At 38.8% G+C, this 20,496-nt stretch overlaps 1 protein-coding gene across 2 annotated transcripts in view; it reads right to left on the bottom strand.

The window, feature by feature from the left end:
* myo16 (myosin XVI) overlaps window positions 1-20,496 on the bottom strand; it is a 91,826-nt gene that overhangs the window by 22,370 nt on the left and 48,960 nt on the right. For both annotated transcript variants that reach the window (XR_001808461.3, XM_017410312.3), the window contains exons 18-27: window positions 18,271-18,388; window positions 17,585-17,656; window positions 16,557-16,698; window positions 15,887-15,959; window positions 11,873-12,025; window positions 11,199-11,399; window positions 9,520-9,595; window positions 7,890-8,086; window positions 6,873-6,953; window positions 3,518-3,723 (exon numbers count right to left, since the gene is read on the bottom strand). Coding sequence is in view for 1 of the 2 variants with exons in the window: in XM_017410312.3 (XP_017265801.1) it covers window positions 3,518-3,723; window positions 6,873-6,953; window positions 7,890-8,086; window positions 9,520-9,595; window positions 11,199-11,399; window positions 11,873-12,025; window positions 15,887-15,959; window positions 16,557-16,698; window positions 17,585-17,656; window positions 18,271-18,388 (1,319 nt within the window). In the remaining variant the exon portion in view is untranslated. The remainder of the gene's footprint in view (window positions 1-3,517; window positions 3,724-6,872; window positions 6,954-7,889; window positions 8,087-9,519; window positions 9,596-11,198; window positions 11,400-11,872; window positions 12,026-15,886; window positions 15,960-16,556; window positions 16,699-17,584; window positions 17,657-18,270; window positions 18,389-20,496) is intronic.

Below are 20,496 nucleotides of genomic sequence, written 5' to 3'. Positions count from 1 at the left end.
TCTGTAAACCCGTGACCTCCCCTATGAGGATATGAAAACTATCGATGCTCCCTGATTTTTACAAGACCCAAGGGGGTTTGTGTGGACTTGAGGAACTGAATAACCCCTTTAATACAAATTAAAGGCTATATGGAGCTACTATGGCTCACTGTGACCACAGGGCCATTACTGACTACTATGACTGAAAAAAAACAAACAAAACTGTGGTAACGCACCTGTAATTTAAACCCTCACTTAATTTTAAGCTACTGTTTAGACAGTTTCAGATTTTTTTGCATTCATAAACCTTTGAGGAGCAGATATTTAGAACATGGTGGTCAAAACAAACGAATATTGACATCTGTGAAACCAACTTAGTTGAAGCCATTTCTGTGTTTGCTAAGGTTGATTAGCTGTGGGGCCATCTTGAATCAAGTTGACTCCAATGGTTAATCAGCTGCAGATACATCGAATGATTGCTTTCTGAGAGATTCATTAAATTCTGTCCACTGGTTCAAGAGATATTTTGCTATGAGTCAAACAACCAAACACAGTAAATTGCATGCAATTCCACCTTTCATGGCAGCTTGTGATAATTAATGCACAAAGAGGGATGGAATAAAAACAAACAAAGGATTCAATTGGCTGAATCTGACAGAAAAAAAAAAAACCTGGAAACAAACACGTATTGTAGAAGACAAATAAAAGCAACAGTAAGCTAGATTTCCTCATCAGTCACTCTGGTTTCCAGGACACTAATGTGGTTCACTTCAGGCAGCCGCTATAGCGTAGTGAAGAGGCCCGCGTGGATCCATTGTATGAGAGTATTTGTTCGTACACACTGCTCTGTTTGTGTTCAAAAGAATATATACCAATGTCAAGATTAACTGCAGATTTATTGGGCTGTCTTGTTGATTAGTCAAGGGCCACAGGCCTAATTTAAATAAGTGACAAATCAAAAGTGAATAGAAAAAAAAGAACTAAATTAGAATTAGTGTGCGCACATGATAAGAAAACAGACAGAAAATGACAATGAAAATACTAAAAGAAGCAAAGAATAATAGGATCTGGAAGAAAGCAAAGGAAGATTAGAGCAAATGGTGGTTCTGACAAAAAAAGAGGATGTAAGGAAAGAATACAAACTGAAGCGAATGAGCTGTGGGAAGAGTTGTCCAACCCCCAAGGCAGAAGCTTTCTTGGCTAAATCTTTGTTCATTTATTAGCCCTGTCTGTGCTGAGCCCAGTGGAGGAGAGACAGAGAGATGTATGGCACTTACACTGGGATTACTGGTGCCTTTGTGTGTGACAGACACTTAAATTAAGCTTGGCTTTAATAAGGGGCACACACAGTCTGTTTGTATGGACACATAACACAATACATAGATGTAACGGTGGTGAATAAGGTTTGATTGGAAACTCTTCCTCTCATATTTTTTTCCCTTTGTTTTCTGTATTCTGTAAAATGTCTCAGCATGTGGTTTGACCATATGGAAATAATAATTAAAAAATGGATGATCGTATTTGTTGTAAATGCTGTTTTAATAACTGTATGAAATCAGGTTTTGTGAACTTGGTCGCGTCAGATAAATGTGACACCTAGAGATGTTCTTAACATTCTCATGGCAAAAATGCATCCCCTTGACCTTTGACCACCAACATGTAAAGTGTTAATCCTCAAATCAAAGTGGACATTTGTGTCAAATCTGCAGGAATTTTCCCTTTGGACATTAAAGGGATAATGCATTCACAAGTTCTGCCTTCTGTAAGGTTTCGGCGCCCTTGACCTTTGACTGTTAAAGTCTAATTAGCTCAGCTCATGCGAACATTTCTGTCAGACTGGATTTACTTCAAATAATCAAGAGATGCTTTGTTTATAAGAACTGAAAGGATTCATGTTCACTTCTGGCAAAATAAAACAAAGGCATAGCATTCCTTGAATGATACATATTTTCCACTACCTTTCCTGACAGATTTGAAATTGCAAGACATAGTAGTGCCCAGAGTATCTGTTGTAAACAAGTCTCAGCTACTATCATCAAACTTTAGCTCAATATCTGTGAAACTGACTAATTCATTTTTGTATAGGCTAAGGTTGATTAGTTGTGGCTGCCATATTGAACCAGGTTGAGTTCAAACGTTAATGCAACTTTCCTAAAGCTAAGACATATACCAGCTTAAATGCTTTTGACTGAATTGGCTTTGGCCTCATTCACCATAAAAACAGGTCAACTGCTGCCATGCAAGCAATGTGTTTAAGTGTTATTTTTTCTCCTGTGAGCCTCTTTTCTTGTTTGGAGCTTGTGTCTAAAAATCTGCCCAGTTGTGTCTCCCTGAGGTCTTGCACGTCTCGCACTGCTGCTTTTACTTTTCTTCATTCTGAATTCATTAACTTGTTAAGTATTACTTATGGATCCTCCCTGCTTTCTTCTTTAATTGAAGGAATCTGTACCAAATTAAAGTACGCTGTAGGCTTTGTTTTTTATGACAATATACTTAATTACCTCTAGTTAATTGTGACAGGAAAAATCTTGCTTAGTAATAGTGTCAGTCATAAAAAAGATTCATGTGTTTTAGAGACTGGCTAGTCTGTAACGGAAACTTTTTTTTTATTTTTGCAAGAGGGTGTGGTCATGTGACCAGCTTTGTCGTTTTTTATTATCTGGCAAGAATGTTCACACTAATCCTTTTATCATCAAAAAGAGACAGAGAGAGGCAGAGGCTGAAGGCAAGAGAAGAAAACAGACAAATTTACGGCAAACATCTGTCAGCGCTTTGCTGCTTTCGAAGAATCACAAAAACATGGAAAGGAACGCTGAGAGAAACAGGTAAACTGTGAAAGGTTGTGGGTGAGATGGAGAAATATAAGAAAAGTGGAAAGACAGAGTCATATTATTTGCTTTGAATCTAAATTAAAATGAAGAAAACCAGACACAAAAAGCGATAAAAAAAAGAATTCTGCGTGGTACAAAGGGTCTATCTTTCTGCCTCGGAGGTGGGAGCACAGTAAAAGTGTTTTCAAAAAGCAGTTGATGGGGAGTAACCATTTCAAAAACCCAGATGCAGGACAAAGTGACCTTACAGACAACTGGCTGGTTAATGCCTGTGTGTCAGGCTGACTTGGAAAATGTTTCAGTGACATTCATCAGCAGCAATGGTCTCCTATAATAGTCAGAAAACGTCTACCCAAGTCAAACTGCACCTCAAACAAAAGGGTTCTTCTGACTTTCCTTTCTGAGTGGAGTCCTGTAAAAAACGCCCACACATTCAGCCACAGATGTGGAGAAAGCTGAAGCTGGGCTGTTTAACTTTCAGCTTATTCTGACCCACTGGACGTGTCATGCTTAACATGACAGAGACCACGGTGACCTGCTGGGAACGTAATGAGAGCACTGAGGCAGACAAAGACATGAAGAAGCGCAATCTATCATCTTTAAGACCTTTCTGGGGAGGGAGAAGAAGTGGATGAAACACCGTGCTGATGTAGCACAGCGCCTTCAGAAGATGAACGTTTTATCACCCAACAGGCTCTGACACTGACCTGCTGAGGAAGCCTGAGAAGGACAGGCGGACGGGGTATCCGTAACGAATCACGCGCACCATATCGAGCACGCCGATGTACTGCAGCTGGGTGGATACGTGGACGCTGTCAAATGTGTCAGGCTGACCGCTGGAGTTGGGGCGCACGCATTCCACAAAGTGGGGGGTGCAGTTCTGCAGCTTACTCATCATCTCTGACAGCGAGTTCTGGGAGACAAAACAATGGGAGAAGAAACAGGCATTAAAAGGATAGTTCCGATTTTTTTAAGTGGGGTTCTGAACAATTATTATCTTACCTATAGTAGATAGCTTTTTAATTGGCTTCAATACAGAGACATAATTTATCAAATTGTTGCATTAACAGCTAGTCTGAAAGGGGCCAAGACCATAGTTGCTAGCTGTCATTTTAAAACAGCAATCTGAGTGCTATTTTATAAACTGTTACATCACCACCAATTTGGCTTTACACACATATTATATGTTTATTTATAAATGCATATAACCAAAACATCGGCAGCATTTGTCTGTAGCACTTCATGTGCAGCCTGGGGAACTTTCTGCTGGACTTTAATATATCTGCCAGAATAACTTTTGTATTTTTCCCCTTTTAGCTTTTTCCAGTTTTTGTTTTTTTGTCATACTTAAAAAACTTCAGCTCAGCAAACAAATTTTAAATACAATTCATCTATTAAGGGAAAACAAGCTATCCGAACCAACCTGATCCTGTGTGAAAAAGTAATTGCCGCCTTTGTTAAATCATGATTTAACTGTAATCTTTTTTGGAAAGTTGGGTTCAATTTCACCAGCCACACCTAGATTATCAGACCTATAGAATCAAGAAATCACTTAAATAAACCCATTACCCACAAATGGAGAAAACAAGAAACAGTGGTGAACCTTCCCAGGAGTGGCTGGCTAAGCAAAGTTACTCCAAGAATGCAACATTGACTCATCCAGGAAGTCCCCAAACTACCCAGAACAACATTTAAAGCACTTCAGGCCTCATTTGACTCAGTTAAGGTCAGATTTCATGATTCAACAATAAGGCAGAAATGAAAGGCTAAAATGGCCTCCATCAGAGAGGTCCAAGACCAAAACCACTGCAGACCAAAAAGAACACAAAGGTTTTAACATTTACAGAAAAACATCCTAAGGGTCCTTATGACTTTTGGGGAAATACTCTATAGATTCACAAGACAAAGTGGAACGTTTTGGAAGGTGTGCATCATGTTATTTCTTGCATGAAACTAATGCTGCATTTTTGGAAAAATAACAACATGATGGTGGTAGTGTGATGGTCTGGGGCTTGTTTGCTGCTTCAAGACCTGGATGACTTGCCATAACTGATGAAACAACAATTTCTGCTCTCTACCAGAATATCCTGAAGGAGATTGTCCAGCCATCACTTTGTGACCTTTAAAAGCTCAGTCACACTTGGGTTCTGCAGCAGGACAATGATCTGAAGCACAGCAGCAAAAATCCTCCACAGCCAGGTGAAAAACTCATTGACAATTAATGCAAATGCTTTATTGCAGTTGTTAGATTTTGGGGGCAATTACTTTTTCACATAGAGCCAGGTTGATTTGGATAGCTTTTATCTCTTAATAAATAAAACCCTTATCTAAAAACTGTATTTACTCAGGTTTTCCTTAGCCAACAGAAAAAAAATCAGTTGGGGACGAATACTTTTTATTTATTTTTTTGCAGCACTGTAAAACAGAGAGACAGATTGGCGTTGTGGTAAGATGGCAGAAAACCACTTTGGTTATGGTAAAGGTCTATTTCTCTAAACTGAAGTCATTCAAAGAGCTGTCTACAATAAATGAAATATTAATTAATTTCACTTCAAAAGATCTCAACAATAGCTTTAATGATTTTAAAACACTGAAAACAATAAGTTGTGGACATTCATTAGTCTGTGAGGTCAGAAGAGCTCTGTGGTTAGTTTTCCTGGGAAATTGAAATGTTTTCTCTTGATGTTGTCTTTTTATTAGGATTACATTTTGTGACAAAATGTTCTGACTTCTGGATGCGCGTCCTGCCTTTGAAGGACTCAAGAACACAAAGAGGTCTTTGCTCGTCTGAGACAGTTTGAGAGAGCTTTTTCTTCATCCAATGTCACACAGACACATGTGCGTAAACACTTACATCTGTGCTTTTTGCCCCGCCCAGGACTGACATCAGTCTGCAGCATGGCCTCAGGTACAATACTCAGTGCTTCGTTTATGAAAACCACTGCCAGCTCTCACAATGCCATCGTTTCTTGAAGCATGCACATGCACACAACTCCAAGCGCACAGATCACTGTAGCTGTTGTTCATTGTTCATTCATTCATTCATGTGGAGGGCTTCATGTTTGGCTTGGTACAGCATCATTCTTTAGCCCACTCTCTACTTCACTGCCATTCCCTGAGGGGCTCGTAGACCACAAGTCCACAACTCTGATTGTGCAACACAGTGGTTTCATTCAGACCAAAGGTACTCCTCCTCTGGACCACATCTCAGCCTTCTTGCGTCAGCAGCACTGGCTGAACTGCTCTTTGCTAACTGAATATCATTGTTGCTTTAAATAGTTACGAAATAACTGAGTGCGTCTTAGAATTGCATTCTTGTAAAAACTGTGAGGACTATTGTGACGAAAGCAGAGACTTGAGATAAGAGCTAACCAAAAAGAAATCCTAGCAAACAACATCTTTGTTTAAAGATAAGATGTGACCCAGATGCTTGATGGTAACTATGGGAACATTAAGTACATTAAAGACCTAGCATTCATTGAAGGTAAGCATATTGCCCACTGCCTTTCATGCCAGAGTATTAAACTAAGATCATCTTATGTTAAAAATGACAGCTATAGTTGTTTTGGTGAAACTTTGAAAATAACTTTGTGCCATTATGTTACACAATGCTGTGTGGTGTCTTGCAATGCGTTAGCACTTGAAGTGTTTGTTGTGAATGACTCTCAGCTGCTACCACATTGAATTTTGAGCTCAACATCTGTAAAACCAACAGAGCTGTAGCCATTTTAATGTTTGCTAATGTCGTTTCGCTGTGTCGGCCATGTTGAATTGGGTTGACTCAAAAAGATAACCAGTTGAAAATGTGCATTGAATGATTACTTTCTAAGAGTAAAGTGTAAAGTGTAAAATATGTGCAGTGCTTCATGCGATATTATGGTAAAGGACAGACAAACACAGAGACATAGGTGAAAACATTATCGCCTGCTTTTCAGTGGCAGATGATATTAAGAAAAATGAGACCCAAAGGTCACACTTATTTTGACTCATTCAAACAGTAAATGGCACGTTTTTACTGGTTTAATGCATCAGCATGTAAAAGATAATAGAAAGTGCTCTTACCCTCAGCTGGACACCCACTGTGATGGGCCCACAGCGCTCCAGTCGCTGGAGGAAAGAACTTGAGCCTTTTTTCTTCAAGATCTAAAAAGGAGATGAGAAACCAAAAGAGCATATGAGCTGAACCTCAAGTGACCAGTAAGGAGCACAAAACATTATGAACAAGCATTATCATTAAATTTGATTGTCTGGTCTTAAATAGAGACCAAAACATGATGATGATGGTGTCTTTGATGGCATGTTTGCAATTACATTAAATAGCCCCACTGCAGAATTCAGTCCTGGTTATGACTTTTATGCGTTAAAGCTTAACAAGACCCATGACATTTACTGTGCCATAACGTTATATTTACAGTCTTACTCAGCAGCTCAGCGAAATTATTTAATGTTCCAGTATAAGGCTGCCGGGACAGATCAGGGAGCTGAAAGGGGGCCTTATATAAGCCTTTGCTCTACATGGCTAATGAGCCACAGAGACAGAAGACCGGACCTCCAGGAGGTTACACAACAAGAACGACTTTTCACTCACATATGTGCACAAGTACACTGTGTTTTTTTAAAAAAAATACCAGTGTGGATAAAAGAAAGGAGATGCAAAGAAGAAAAGCAGGCATTAAACAAGAAGGGACAGGAACACTGGTTTTACATGTGCCATTTGTTTTAGAGGATTGCAAAAAAGTGTACAAGCCCAAACTTTATGTGCATGTGTGCGAATTCTTGAGGAGTTTTATCTCCTGCATGGGTGCACAAACAAATCCAATTCCCAGAGGTTTATATATAGATGTGTGGTGGGAAGTGGTTCAAATTAGTTATTTTTTTTCTTCTAAAAATAGTGCTCCTGTTTTTCCATAGATAGGCTCAGCAGCCTGTTGTCACTTGGAACCAAAAAGCCCTTATGGTTTTGTTTTAAACAGTAGCCTGAGATAATGTATTTATTATCAAATTTTTAAAAATCTGTCAACTGCTGATGCTCAAGTATGAGTCAAAGTTGGATTTTACTATTTAGACATCATGCTTTACCTTAGTGAGATCATGGTACCTCCGGGGCTGCTGGGGGACAGAAGTAGCATTGACAGAGGATGCTGATGGCATCTTTTGGAACAACAAGGCAGCTTTAGTCCCTCTCAGCCCTATCCGGCCCTGGGCTGCTGGCACCAGAGAACCAGTCTGAGTCAGCTTGGACTGGAAGAGCTGCTGCAGTAACACACTTTCACTGGCTGCCAGGCACCAAGCACATACATGCAGAGGGAGGACAAGAAGTGTAGAGTAAGCCACAGTATTGGTTGAGAAAGGGGGTGGAGGACAATATGGAGAAAAAAAAACAGGAGGAAAATAAAAGGGGAAGAAAAACGCTTCAGGTGGACGTAACCGAGGAAAGAAAGAAGGATGAGAAGAGGAGTAAGGGAAGAAGCATAAAGATGTAAACATGTAAACAGTCAGTCAGGCAGTGAGAGGGGGTGGATTGTGTCATTCCACAACACATGGAGCCGTCCACAACAATTAAGTCATTTAAAAGAAAACATGAGCGTAAAAGTTGGTGAGTGGCTCTCATCTGAAATGCTCAAAAGAAAAAATACATACAGAAGAGAATGATTTCAGGTGGACAAACCAATAAAAAACAAACAAACAAGAAAAACATTTATATCAGTATATGTATTTATATTTTTAAATATTTGTATCAGTAATATGAAGTTTTAGTTTTTATTAAAAGCTTTAGGGCTCTTCACACAACATGACAAACCCGCAACACTTTTCATGACCTAAACAACCCAATAAAACAGATGAAATTATGACAAAATTATAAAAACAGTGACAAAGCTTATATGCAGGCTCTGTAGAGACTTCATGGGCACTGCTAGCCTCGAGCACATCGGTAAACCACTGTCTAGTTGTCCAGTTTCCACAGGGGTTCTTGAAATATTCTTCATAACAATTTAGTTTCAAGTAGTTTCCATCTGGAGGCAACCCTGCTTCAGATTCTCAATGAACCGGCCACACATGGGCCTACTTCATGGATACGCTCCGAACATTCACCATCATTGGGAACCTGTCCTCAAGCTTCAAGATTTACATTTTTTTTTTCAATCTCATGATCTGCTTTTTCATCTTATTAAAGGTGTCTCTCAATGTGTATACAGCACTATGCTTTAATTTAAATAGACAGCACTGATTTTTTTTCCTGTTTTAAGTCTTAAACAAGTAGGGAGGGGTTGTACACATTATTAATAATTTTAAAAAAAAGTAAACAAAAACATGATATATGGCTGTGTGTGGATGTAAGCCAGCAACACATCGACTTGTTAGACAGAGGAATAAGATCCAAGAATGAATGAAGGGCTAGTCCTTAGAAGATTAACCTCATGGAAATTATACCAATTAGTCTGCTGGACGCGAGGCTAGGCTGGCATTCACACAACGAGTGCCTGTGTCCTGGTAGCCACAACACCCCACATCTGGCAGCTTATTTAGACAATTTACACACAGACAGAGCCTGCTGCACATGGGATGAAACACACTCATAACCGCAACCAGACTAAGACAAGGAGCGATTTTTGTGTGCTTCATTTTTAAACAAGAGAGCGTTCTTTGTGCTCGAGCACGCTCTGACGACACAATGTGCTCATATTCGTATTAAGTGTTAGCTACTTACACTTCATTGTAAGCAGCAGATTTTGAGGGAGGGAGTCCTTGTTTTTTGTCAGGGTTCTCGTGAGGTCATACGAAATCTAACAGAGAGAAGAAATCAGAAAATTACTTTTAACAAGTTCATTTAACTGTATGCAACATAAAGTTATGTAGAACAAAAAAAACAGGTATTAAATTTCATAATTACTTTGTAAATACAAATTAAAGCTTTAGTGATGTGGTATGAAAACATGAACAATAATCACATCTACTAGTAGGCTACAAGGTTGCTGATCTGTAAAGAAAGTTTTTATTCTAAGATTCCAAAACACTCTGAAGGTGTTATTTCTCTTAAACATATACCTACAAACTTGCATGTTTTCATTTTTACATTCTCTTTCTAAACACATAAGCACACATTTTGTTATATTCAAAGAAACTGCATTTATTTAACAAAAGTAAACAGCTGTGTGAAGGAACCATACATAAAGTAAAATACCTAAGAATCCCATTGCTGCTTAACTAAGTATGTCAACAAAAGCAGATGGTGACTTGGCATGCGTTTTTTTTTTAAAATCTAAATCTGTTTTTAATGAACTAAAAGAATATTGTGTGAGTTATGTCAATCTCAGTCACCCCCAGGGGACAAAAAACGCCTGAAGCATAAAAGAAATAACCAAGTGACCTTTTTCTTTTAGCTATCTCATTAACTACATGTCATGGTCTGGTTTTGATTTGGCGAAGCTTTTGTTCTTTGGTCTATTGAAAAAAAAAATTTTTTTTTTCAGATTATTTGGAGTTTTAGTCAAACTCCCATTTCGTGTTAGTTCTGTTCTTTATGGTCACCTTTACTTCCTGTTTCCTTGTCAGCTTTCCAGCTCCTCTATCACACCTGGTCCTAATTTGTAAATGCCACACCTGCATCCATTTAATCGTTATCTTCTCCAGTATATACAGTCCTGGATTTCATTTGCTTGATGTCAGATTCTTTTATGTCACAACCTTTCACTGTTGCTACTGTGGGGGGTTTCTTTGTACATCATTTGTAGATTTAGTTATGTTTTTTTTTATCTTTGGTCCTGCTGTGGGCAGCACTTTGTGTTTTCTGTCATAAAATCTTTGTTTTGCCTCCACTTTATAAGCTTGTTTGGGTCGTTTCAACACTCCACCATGACACTATCTATCTGAGAACGCAATTGTTTATCAGTCAGCTGCATTAGTTCTTTCCAAGAAAAAAAAGAACAAAGACAAACGATACCACACATGTTTTTGGGTGGGAAAAAGGCTTACTGTAATATAAAATAATGACTGAGATTTCATGTTCAACAAAACAGCCTAAAACCAAAAAACAAACTAAGCATAAACTATGGCAACCCATTAAATATTAAGTACAGCATCTTTTTGCCACCAAAAACAGCTCTGATCAGTTAGGGCATAGAAAAAAAAATCATCTGACGTGTGTGGTACAAAAAGCATGAGTGGTAGTGACCCAATGAATTGTGGGGTAGCATCTTTGGAGATTAGGCTCGCTTCAATTAGACTAAAATCTGTTTGAATTATTTAGACTCTTTCAGTCAGCAGCATTTGCACAGCAGAAATGTTCAGGTAGGTGGTAAGTGTAGAAATATTGTCCATATAAATCCATCTGCCAGGGGTCCTAATGTTTTACATCATCAGCGTGGTTATTCCTTAATACAGACAAACCTGTCCTGCGTAGTGGCTGACAGTGAAGGCCGGGCCTTGGTCTTTGGGTGGGGGGTTGCCATTGCCGTCCTTGGTGGTGAGCGAGAGCTCATGAATGGGACTCGAATCCAGCTGGGCGGACAGTCTCTTGTAAAAGGTCTGCTCTGCAGGCCGCAGGCTCTGACTCTCCTCGTCTAACACACACAGCAGTCCCTGAGGCTTCTGAAGCAACAACAAGCACATGTTCATGTGTTATTTATGCTGGTCATATTTACACAAAGCATATTTGATTCCAGTACTTTATTATTCCTTGTGACACTTTTATTGATTCGCACAGAGCTGCGCTTTCTCTCCCATATAAAGTAGATTAAGACACATTTCTGTGTTTCGTGCTTTTTGGGTCAATATTTATGTTGATATTAACAGAACAAATTCATCTGGATGGGGGGTGATGAGGGTAAAGGTCCCTTGTCACAATCAAATCATGTTGTAGTTCACCTTTTATATTGTTTTTTTTTTCAAACATTAGAAAAATGTCAACTACAGAAATTATTTATTTGTAGAAACGTTTCCTCTTGAGTTTGAGCACGTGACCCCAAATCTTTTGTCCAATCACAGAGTGGGTTTTTCAAACTAAATCCTATCAAGACAGGCCATACAGGTCCAGACTTTTAGGAACCAGAGTCAAAAACTACCTGAAGAAAGTAGTCCAGAACAGTGCTTTGGTTGTTGCGGGAGTGGGTCGTTTCCATGGCGATGCCCTCCTGCAGACACTCAGCCTGCTCGTGCTGGAAGAGCACCTCAGAGACGTACTGCCGGAGCCGTTCGTTGATCATGTTCACGCACAGCTGGAACACACACACATGCACACGTTGCACTGTAAACAGACTGTAATTCCGTAGAGACGCGCTGCTGAATGTTTTTAAAGCAAACAAAGGCACAAATACAAACTCAAATAGAACCTGCTGTGGCAGTCAATGGGGCATGAGTAATCTGACTGCTCATGTAACGCAGGAAATGTGAATTTGGCCATTAATGGAGACACTTTGTGGATTTTGTACACACTAAAAAGCCTCCCTGTCACTTATTCCACTCTATTAAGGACAAAGTGAGTGACTGAGTAAGACCTTTCCTTTAGAGGGGAGGACTTCAGCGTGACTTGACAACAACGCAGGGACTTAAACATCGGGGCTGTAGCCGAACAAATGGGTAAAGATTTTGATAAGTTTGTTTTCATTCACATTAAAAGCAGCTTCACAACTTTCCTTTTTATGCAACAACTTTGTATTTGTTTGAATTTATAGATTCTTCCTTTAAACGTTATGAACCTGAGGTGACCTTTTACAACATGAACACACACTGATGCTATAAAACCAGGGCTAACTTATCATGCTGATTATCACTGTTGTTTGGGCTTTTAGTGAAGCCAAGTCATGAAAACATGCCTTGAATATTCTAAGTGGTTCGGTGCAGGCAGTCAGTCTGGTTTAGTTTCTCTTGAATCCATAGAAGGACATGAAGGAGTCTTATAATGTTGTAGTTTGAAGATGAGCTCATAACACTTCAGTGCTGTAAAAAAGGCTTATCTCTTTTAAACAAAAAGACTAATGTGTCTGTTTTCTGTAGTCTAATAGTACCTTCATGTTGTAAACTAGAAAACACAGAGAACCATGTAGCTGATAAAAACAGTTATTTATTATCAACTCTGGCCATGAAAGGCAGTTCTTCATGTAACTGTCTGTGTCTCTGTGTGTTTGTATGTCTGTTAGCAAAATATCTCATGGAGATTTTATAGAAACTCTCAGAAAGTTATCACTGGATGTGCATCTACAGCTGTTTACCTTTTTAAATCAATCCAAACAAAGATGGCTGCCATAGCTAATAAACCTTGTAAAATGTAGAAATGACAATTTTTACAGATATTGAGACTAAATTCGGTGTGGTAGTAGCTGAGCGTCATCCCCAACACATACACTGAGCGCTAACAGATCACACGAGATCTTTGTTTAAACGTTCAGCATGCAAGACAGCAGGCAATAAACTTTTCTTCAAGAAATATTATTTTCATTCTAGTCTATATTTAGGATTTTATCAGTTCATGATCACTAAGATAACACAAGTTGGAGGTTTTATTTGTAGAGTGAATGAAAGTTGCCCCATACATGTCGCTGCATTTGTTAGTGCTTGGAGCGTTGGATATGAGTCTCAACTTCTACCACGCAAAATGTTAGCTAAATATTTGTAAAAATGACTGACTTATCACAATTTTTGTGTTTGCCAAATTGATTAGCAGTGGCAGTCGTCTTGAATCGAGTTCAGCAGTAGATGACTACTCTAATGATTACTTTTTGAGGGCATCATTAAAATCTGTCCACTGGTTCACAAGTTATTTTATTAACAGACTGACAAACAGTTTTAGATACAGGCATCATAGATGTAAAAAATAAAATAAAATAAAAAAAAAACAGCCTCCAATTCAGTTTTGGTTTCAAAACGTGTTTTAAAAGTCTGCATGTACTGAATAGGCTGCTACATCAGCGTTTCCCAAAAATCGAAAGTGGTTTTAAAAACCTCTGTTCTTCCCATTAAAAAATACTATTTGCTTGTGGATGAGAGGTGCAAACGCAGCACACAAATATCTGCTTTGAAAATAAAACATCCACGTCAGTGTAGTTGGGGCCTTAGATGAAACAATAAATGTAGCTCAGAAAAAAGATACCTCCGAAGGTAAAGGTAATTTGCTCAGTGATAATCAGTCAGATGTGGGGCTAATGCATGTTTCTGTCCCGCTCTTAGCACAGTCATGTAATTGTGACAAAACTGTGTCATGACCTACATTTTGGGTCCCACCCCCCACCAACTGAAAAGTAGGTGTGATGTTTCATGATAAGGGCGGCCATAGTTGTTTTTCCTTTCCTTGGTTCTTGTCTATTGTTTATCTCCCAGCAAGTCTAGCCCATTAAGAGCTTAGTCCCAGCAGGTGGCTGATTGAGTAAGATCATTAGTAAAGTGCTGAGCAGGTACAACACCACTCGACAAACATGGTTTTAATTAACGAGCTCTAATAACCCTGATCATGCTACCTGTGTGTTTGTGTGCATTTTTTGTTTATGTGTGTGTGCGGGTGTGCAAACATGTCAGAGCTTGTACCTCACTGATGCGCCGTAGACGCGCTAAGAGTTGGCAATGGTGTGTATTGCTAGGTGCTAGCAGTGTGCGGCTTCAAATCTAAAATGTAGATAATTTCTCAGAATTTCTTTTTTTCTTTCAGTGACATCCATCCTTTCTGACTTTTTTTTTGCGACTTGAAAAAAAGGTTGCACAATCCTTCATTTCCGCTTCAATTAGAAAACATCCAGATGAGTAGAGCCTTTTATCTTGGTGCCACACAGACACAAACATCACAGGCACACAAGCTTCCGAAGGCAAAGACAAACACACACCGCCTTTAGTAAAAGCTGGAGGAAACCAGCGGCTCCACAGGGAGGAAGCGTAAGCTCTGAATAGGAGCTATAAGCACTTATCCACTTGAGCACTATGAATTACACACACACACACGTACACACACAAACAAACATATACTTGTCTGTTGATTCCCTGCTGATTCGATCATAGATTAGTCTATTAACAGGGCAGGTTTGATGAATGCTGGAAGATTTATGGGCCGTAACAGGTGAGTTGTATCGGTCTACATACAGTATGTTGTGCTTTAATGTTCAGTGAGTGACATGAAAAACGAGGAAAGAAAGTGAGCTGTCCATCTGTGTGCCTGTACACGCATGAAAAACAAACAGTCTAGAAAGCAGAAAAAAAAATTAAGCACATATTATCAATGAAACCCCATAAACACTACAAAAATAAATCTCTCTATAGTAAAAGTAAAAATATATTCCTTTACTGTGCTACAGTTAAATGATGTCACTGTAAATAATGTGGATCACATTTACCATTTGGCCGAAACGAAGGAATTTTAGCAATGAACGTAGAAATGAATGTTAATATTTCTTCATACTCTGTAGAAATAATAAATGACTAATAAGTAATGGTGTCTTGTACTGTACGGTGGTCCTGGGTTGTATTGAACAACAAAAAATGGGTTGTTTGTTCTTTTAATATTTTGTTTTTTATTCAGATGAGATTTTTACACATTCAAGAGTTTCTAGTGCAAGTGCACAGCAAAAATATAAACAAAGCTCTTGATTTACATCAGCATATGTTTTTTAATATTTTAGCCTACTTTGACTTTTGCCAGAGTTTCAGGCTTTGTCTTCTTAAAACTTTGCAGAGTTTTCTGATGTGTCTTGTGTTGCGCCCAAGACAAAATATTTTTCCAAAACAGGATTTCCCACCCCAACACACTCATACCCACACACAACGCTTGCGCCCAGACTTTTGTCAGCCTGCGTACATCTCACACACAGACAGTTATTGTGTCAAGCATCAGTTCATCTGAGGACAGCTGAAACATCACGCCACAGTCAGCCACAGACCTCAGCTCATTCATTACAATTACACACAAAAATGTCAGGGCTGCAACCGATAAGAGCTCCAAACATTTTAACGGTCTGACTAAGACCTGTTTAACTTTATGATCCCACATATTTTTCGACAGCTCAAGACAGCCATAGTGACTCTCTGTGGAAGATGAACACAATACTCATTTATTTATAAGTAAATGATAAAACTCTTACAAAAAAAAGCCATCCCACCTGCTCAAATTCATTCCTTTGAAATTCTTCAAACCCAAATATGTCCAAGATTCCAATTTCCATTGCAGGATCACTGAAAAATAAAAATTAAAAAAAAAAGACAAAAGCATATTTATTAGATTATCAGTTTGAATTTCCAGAATCGGTGTTAGAAGTTATGTTCTGCGCTGCCTTGACAACCACCATAACGCTCATCTGCATGTATGTGCAATACCATCTGAAAATGGGTGTGCCATAAACATGTGGCTGACACATTTATTATATTCATTGGTCGGTGCATAAACAAGGCAAAAAGGCAAACACATTCCAGAAGATTTAGGGTAGGGTTATCTGTCGCAGTGTGATAAGACTCCACAGCGTCAACAACACCAAGGATCCCCTGACCTTCACCTGCTTGGATCCAGTTTTTCTGTGTTTTAGTATTAGACTTATACAGACTTTAAACCTCAAATGTGCCTTCCATCTCTGTTCTTCTTTGGCCTTCACATTTTATTGTACATTCTTATATATGCAAGTCATGATATGAAAACTATTGCAAATCTGCATCTCAGACTTTAAGCAATGTTACACTATGAGTGTCAGCAGGCCCTGAAAGAATGTCTGCTTCTATTGTGGTGAGTGAAAACACTCCTTGGGATGCATAAACACACACACACACACAAGGCTGTACCCAATGCTGTCATCTTGTCCTTGAAGGTAGTCGTTAATACTGTTGACCAGGTAGCTGAAGAGGCGTCCATAGATGGCTTTAGCGAGCTGGTCTCTGTACTGCTCTGACATCTCTACAGTGTGACGTCGAGTGATCACATCACCTGAAAAAAAAAAAAGGCCATGAAATTTCTGGCTCCTGGAAATCAGGATTATATTTGCCTTTCTATATTGTGTTTATGTCTGAAAGAAGACAAGAACCAATGATCTTTAGGAGAAAGAAGGATATTGCCCGCCAACTTGTGTGCCAAAGTTTTCAACAAAACTATTACACAAACACTCAAAGTCTGTGATTATAAGGACTTTCAGCTAATACTACGTCAAATTGTAGTTCAACATCTGTAAAAAATGACAGAGTTAGTCATTTTATGTGTTAAGGTCAGTTAGCTGTAGCAGTTATCTCAAATTGGCTAATAAGTTGTAGACGTAGAGAATTTCATTAAAATCTGTCTATTGGTTCATGAGATATTTTGCTAACAGACAGACAAGCAACAACGTGACCACCAACCTTTCATAGCAGCTGACTAATAAAGACCTATATTATGATAAAAGACTAACATGGTTACTAATATATATTGATTACACAGGGGGTAAAATCGGTTTGACATGCTAAGAGAGGATTTATGTGCTCAAGGAGACATCTTTCAGACAAAGTATGAAAGTAAGAAATGAAGAGAATTTCCTCAAAGTGTCCTCATGCTGCTCTTTGATTGTGTTCACTGTTATTATAACCAACGGGAAACAGCATCTTTCCTACCCCTGTTTAAGGGAGATGTACTGAATGCATGCACCAATGGCAGGTTGAGAAAAAAGAAAATGCAATCTTAGAGCGATGTAATCAGAATCTAGATGCCAAACTCAAACTGTTCTTCACAAGAAAAATATATGTATAGACATCTATTAAAAATTAAATTTACTGATTCTCTGTGATGTATAAAATGTAAAGGAACAAGAAGGGGTATGCATTAGTGAAGACCATTAAGCTGATACCTTTGATATACTGAACATCTGAGGTGAGGGCAGTGTTTAGGTCATTTGAGGATACTTGCAACAATCCAGCAACTACAGAGAGAAAGAGAGGAAAAACACACATCAGAGCACATGACATGATGAAGAACATCAAAATAACAGCATTAATCATTAATTGAGCATCAGAAAGGTACAGCTGATAACGTCCCAGAGCCCAGTCTGCTGCGATGACGACACCATGCTGACAACACGGCAAGCTGAACTCTGCTCCCGTCGAGTCCCCCTTGAATGACTGGCAGAGCCAGCAGCCATTAGTCATTACTGAACTTCGAAGCACAATCCATAAACAAGCAGCAAAAAACAGGTGACGACAACGCAGAAGCCCCTTCCTGGCATCATCAGCCATGACATCACATCTCCCTGACAACGAGTGGCTGTTTCCCATCCGAGCGATGATGTCGCTGTTTACCATCTCACAAAGGGTCAGGGGTCACGGGAGCACACGGAGTTGTAATGATAGAATAAGGAAGGAAAAGAGAAAACACTGAGTCTAAACAGTGATTTTCTGTTTTTTTTTTTTCTGTTGGTCAAACAGAAGGGTGGCTGACCTTTAGCTACTGCTGGGAAGCCGCAAAGCACACATCAAAGGGGGGGAAGCAATGCCAACATTTAGCAATATTTCTGCAAAGGTACAATGTGATTCTGACCTCTGTCCAGCAGCTGCAGGTCAGAGGGGAAGGCTGGTTTGGCCTCAGTCAGGGCAGTGAACGACAGATCCCCAATATGGAGCAGAGCAGACAGCAGCGTAAACACAGAGTCTACCTCCTATCAGAGAGAAAGAGCCAAAAACAAAGGAGGAGAAAGATTGGAGTTATTCAGGATAAAATGTTATCAAACAAGAAGCTGGAAGATGACAGACCCAAAAATGAAATATTTAAAAAATTAAAACATTAAAGTCATTCAGTGCATTTTAATACAAATCTTTAAAAAATAACAACAAAAATCAAGAAAACACAAAGCTGCAGTTTGTTTTTCTATAATTCCATTTCATTATTTGTCAATTTTGGACAAATTTAATTAAAAAAAAAAGAATATTTTTTAAATATATTTTCTAAAGTTTTTCTAGCAACTTGAGTGATTTTTTTTATCTGTGCTTTTTTGTGTATTTGCAACTAAAAATCACCAGAGAATATTTATTATATTTCTGGTAAAAAGAAGAGGTTTGCTATGTCGTAATGTGAGAGAATACTGTGTTAATTTATGAGTTTGACAATGAAACATGAGAGCTTTATCTTTGAGTGTTACCCACTTCTCTGCTCAGTTATTTTCTTTTTATGTACAATGACTTATTGTGTTGTTTCAATAGGAGCACACAAGTTCATCTCTCAAAATGCTAATCCAACCTCTTAGACAAAATTTTAGATTTTTATAGATATTCTGCACTTACAATGCCACTGTTACTTGTGCATTTTATTGCCCTCCACCAAAAGGCAAAGGACACAAAATACAAAAGTGTTTGTTCTTTGTTTGCTGGTGTCTATGTGTGGGTAAGCATATGTGTGTGATTTGTCTTTTAGCAAAATATCTTGTGAGCCACCAGACAAATTATAATTACACCCTCAAAGAAATCGTTGGATTTACAACTGATTAACTTTAGGCATCAACTCTATTCAAGATGGCCACCACAGGCAATCGACCTTAGCAAACACAAAAATTGCTCTAATCCATCAACTTTACAGATACTGAGTTAAACTGTAATGTGCTCGTAGTTGAGAGTCACACACCACATTTACTTTGAATGTGGGATTTTGCAATATCACCTGAAACTGCACGTTTTTTTTTTTTTCAAAGTTTGACCAAAATTACAACGCTGCCATTTCTCAACATAAGATAATCTTAGTTTAAAACTTTGGGATGAATGGCAGTGGGCGATGTGCATTCCTTTTAATGAATGCAAGGCCTTTAATCTAAAAAAAAAGCTTACCAGTGTTTTCCATTCCCCATTCAAACACTGACTCATCATGGCAGGTGCTGACCTGCAAGCTTGAGCCTCCATAAGTGGCAGAATGGAAGTCACCGATTTCTCCACCTCAACAAATGACTAGAAAAGATGTTAAAATGTATCCTGCTAACTGAATAGACCTGCTATGCCAAGTCCTTATTGTCAAAGTTCCATTAAATTTAGTCCAAAGACCTCGGTTGTTGTCCTAAATACCCCCCCAAAAAAACCTCATTTTGACAACAGTGGTTGGGTGGCTTCACTACCACAATCCCTGGAGTTTATTTGATATAAATCTCACATGGAGTTAAGGTTATCTGTAGACAAAAGCCCCAGTTGCTCGTTTTAAAACTATGAAAATTGTAAAAATAAATAAATCTGTTGAAACCGTCCATTCAGATGTAGCTTGGGATTGAGCACGGCAAACAGAAAAGGAATTTTGAAAGTGATGTTTGTGAATGCTTTGCAGGATTTCGTGCAACAAGAGAAATTGAGAATAATTACAGCTGCATTGTTGCAATGGGTTGAACGATGAACAACAAAAGAGTAACCCACTCTCTCTGTTCACACTCCTCTTTTCCTCTAGCACACCCTTGCTCTGCGCCCTTCAGTAGAGGACATCTAGTGGAAACCCCCCCCATTATTTAATTGCTCTGAATCTTTGAAGAGGTACGTGTGGGGGAGTCTGAGTTTGAGGATGTGTGTGCATATATCTGTGTGTGCACTCTCTCAGGGCAGGATATTGGAGCTGATATCTGGAAGATAAATACAAGCATTAGTCTCTGTCTGACACTCTATTCACAGAGCGACCCCCTCCGTCTCCCTCTCCCTCTTCTCATTTCTCCTATGCTTGGAGAGAAGAAGGTGAAAAAAAAAGCATAGGATAGAAAAGTGATAAGGAGCGTTAATGATGATTGACCTTTGGGTCTGGGAT

This window comes from Kryptolebias marmoratus, linkage group LG6, assembly GCF_001649575.2.
Source record: "Kryptolebias marmoratus isolate JLee-2015 linkage group LG6, ASM164957v2, whole genome shotgun sequence".
In the NCBI taxonomy this organism is placed as follows: domain Eukaryota; kingdom Metazoa; phylum Chordata; class Actinopteri; order Cyprinodontiformes; family Rivulidae; genus Kryptolebias; species Kryptolebias marmoratus.
This window is presented reverse-complemented; position numbering and strand designations above follow the sequence as displayed.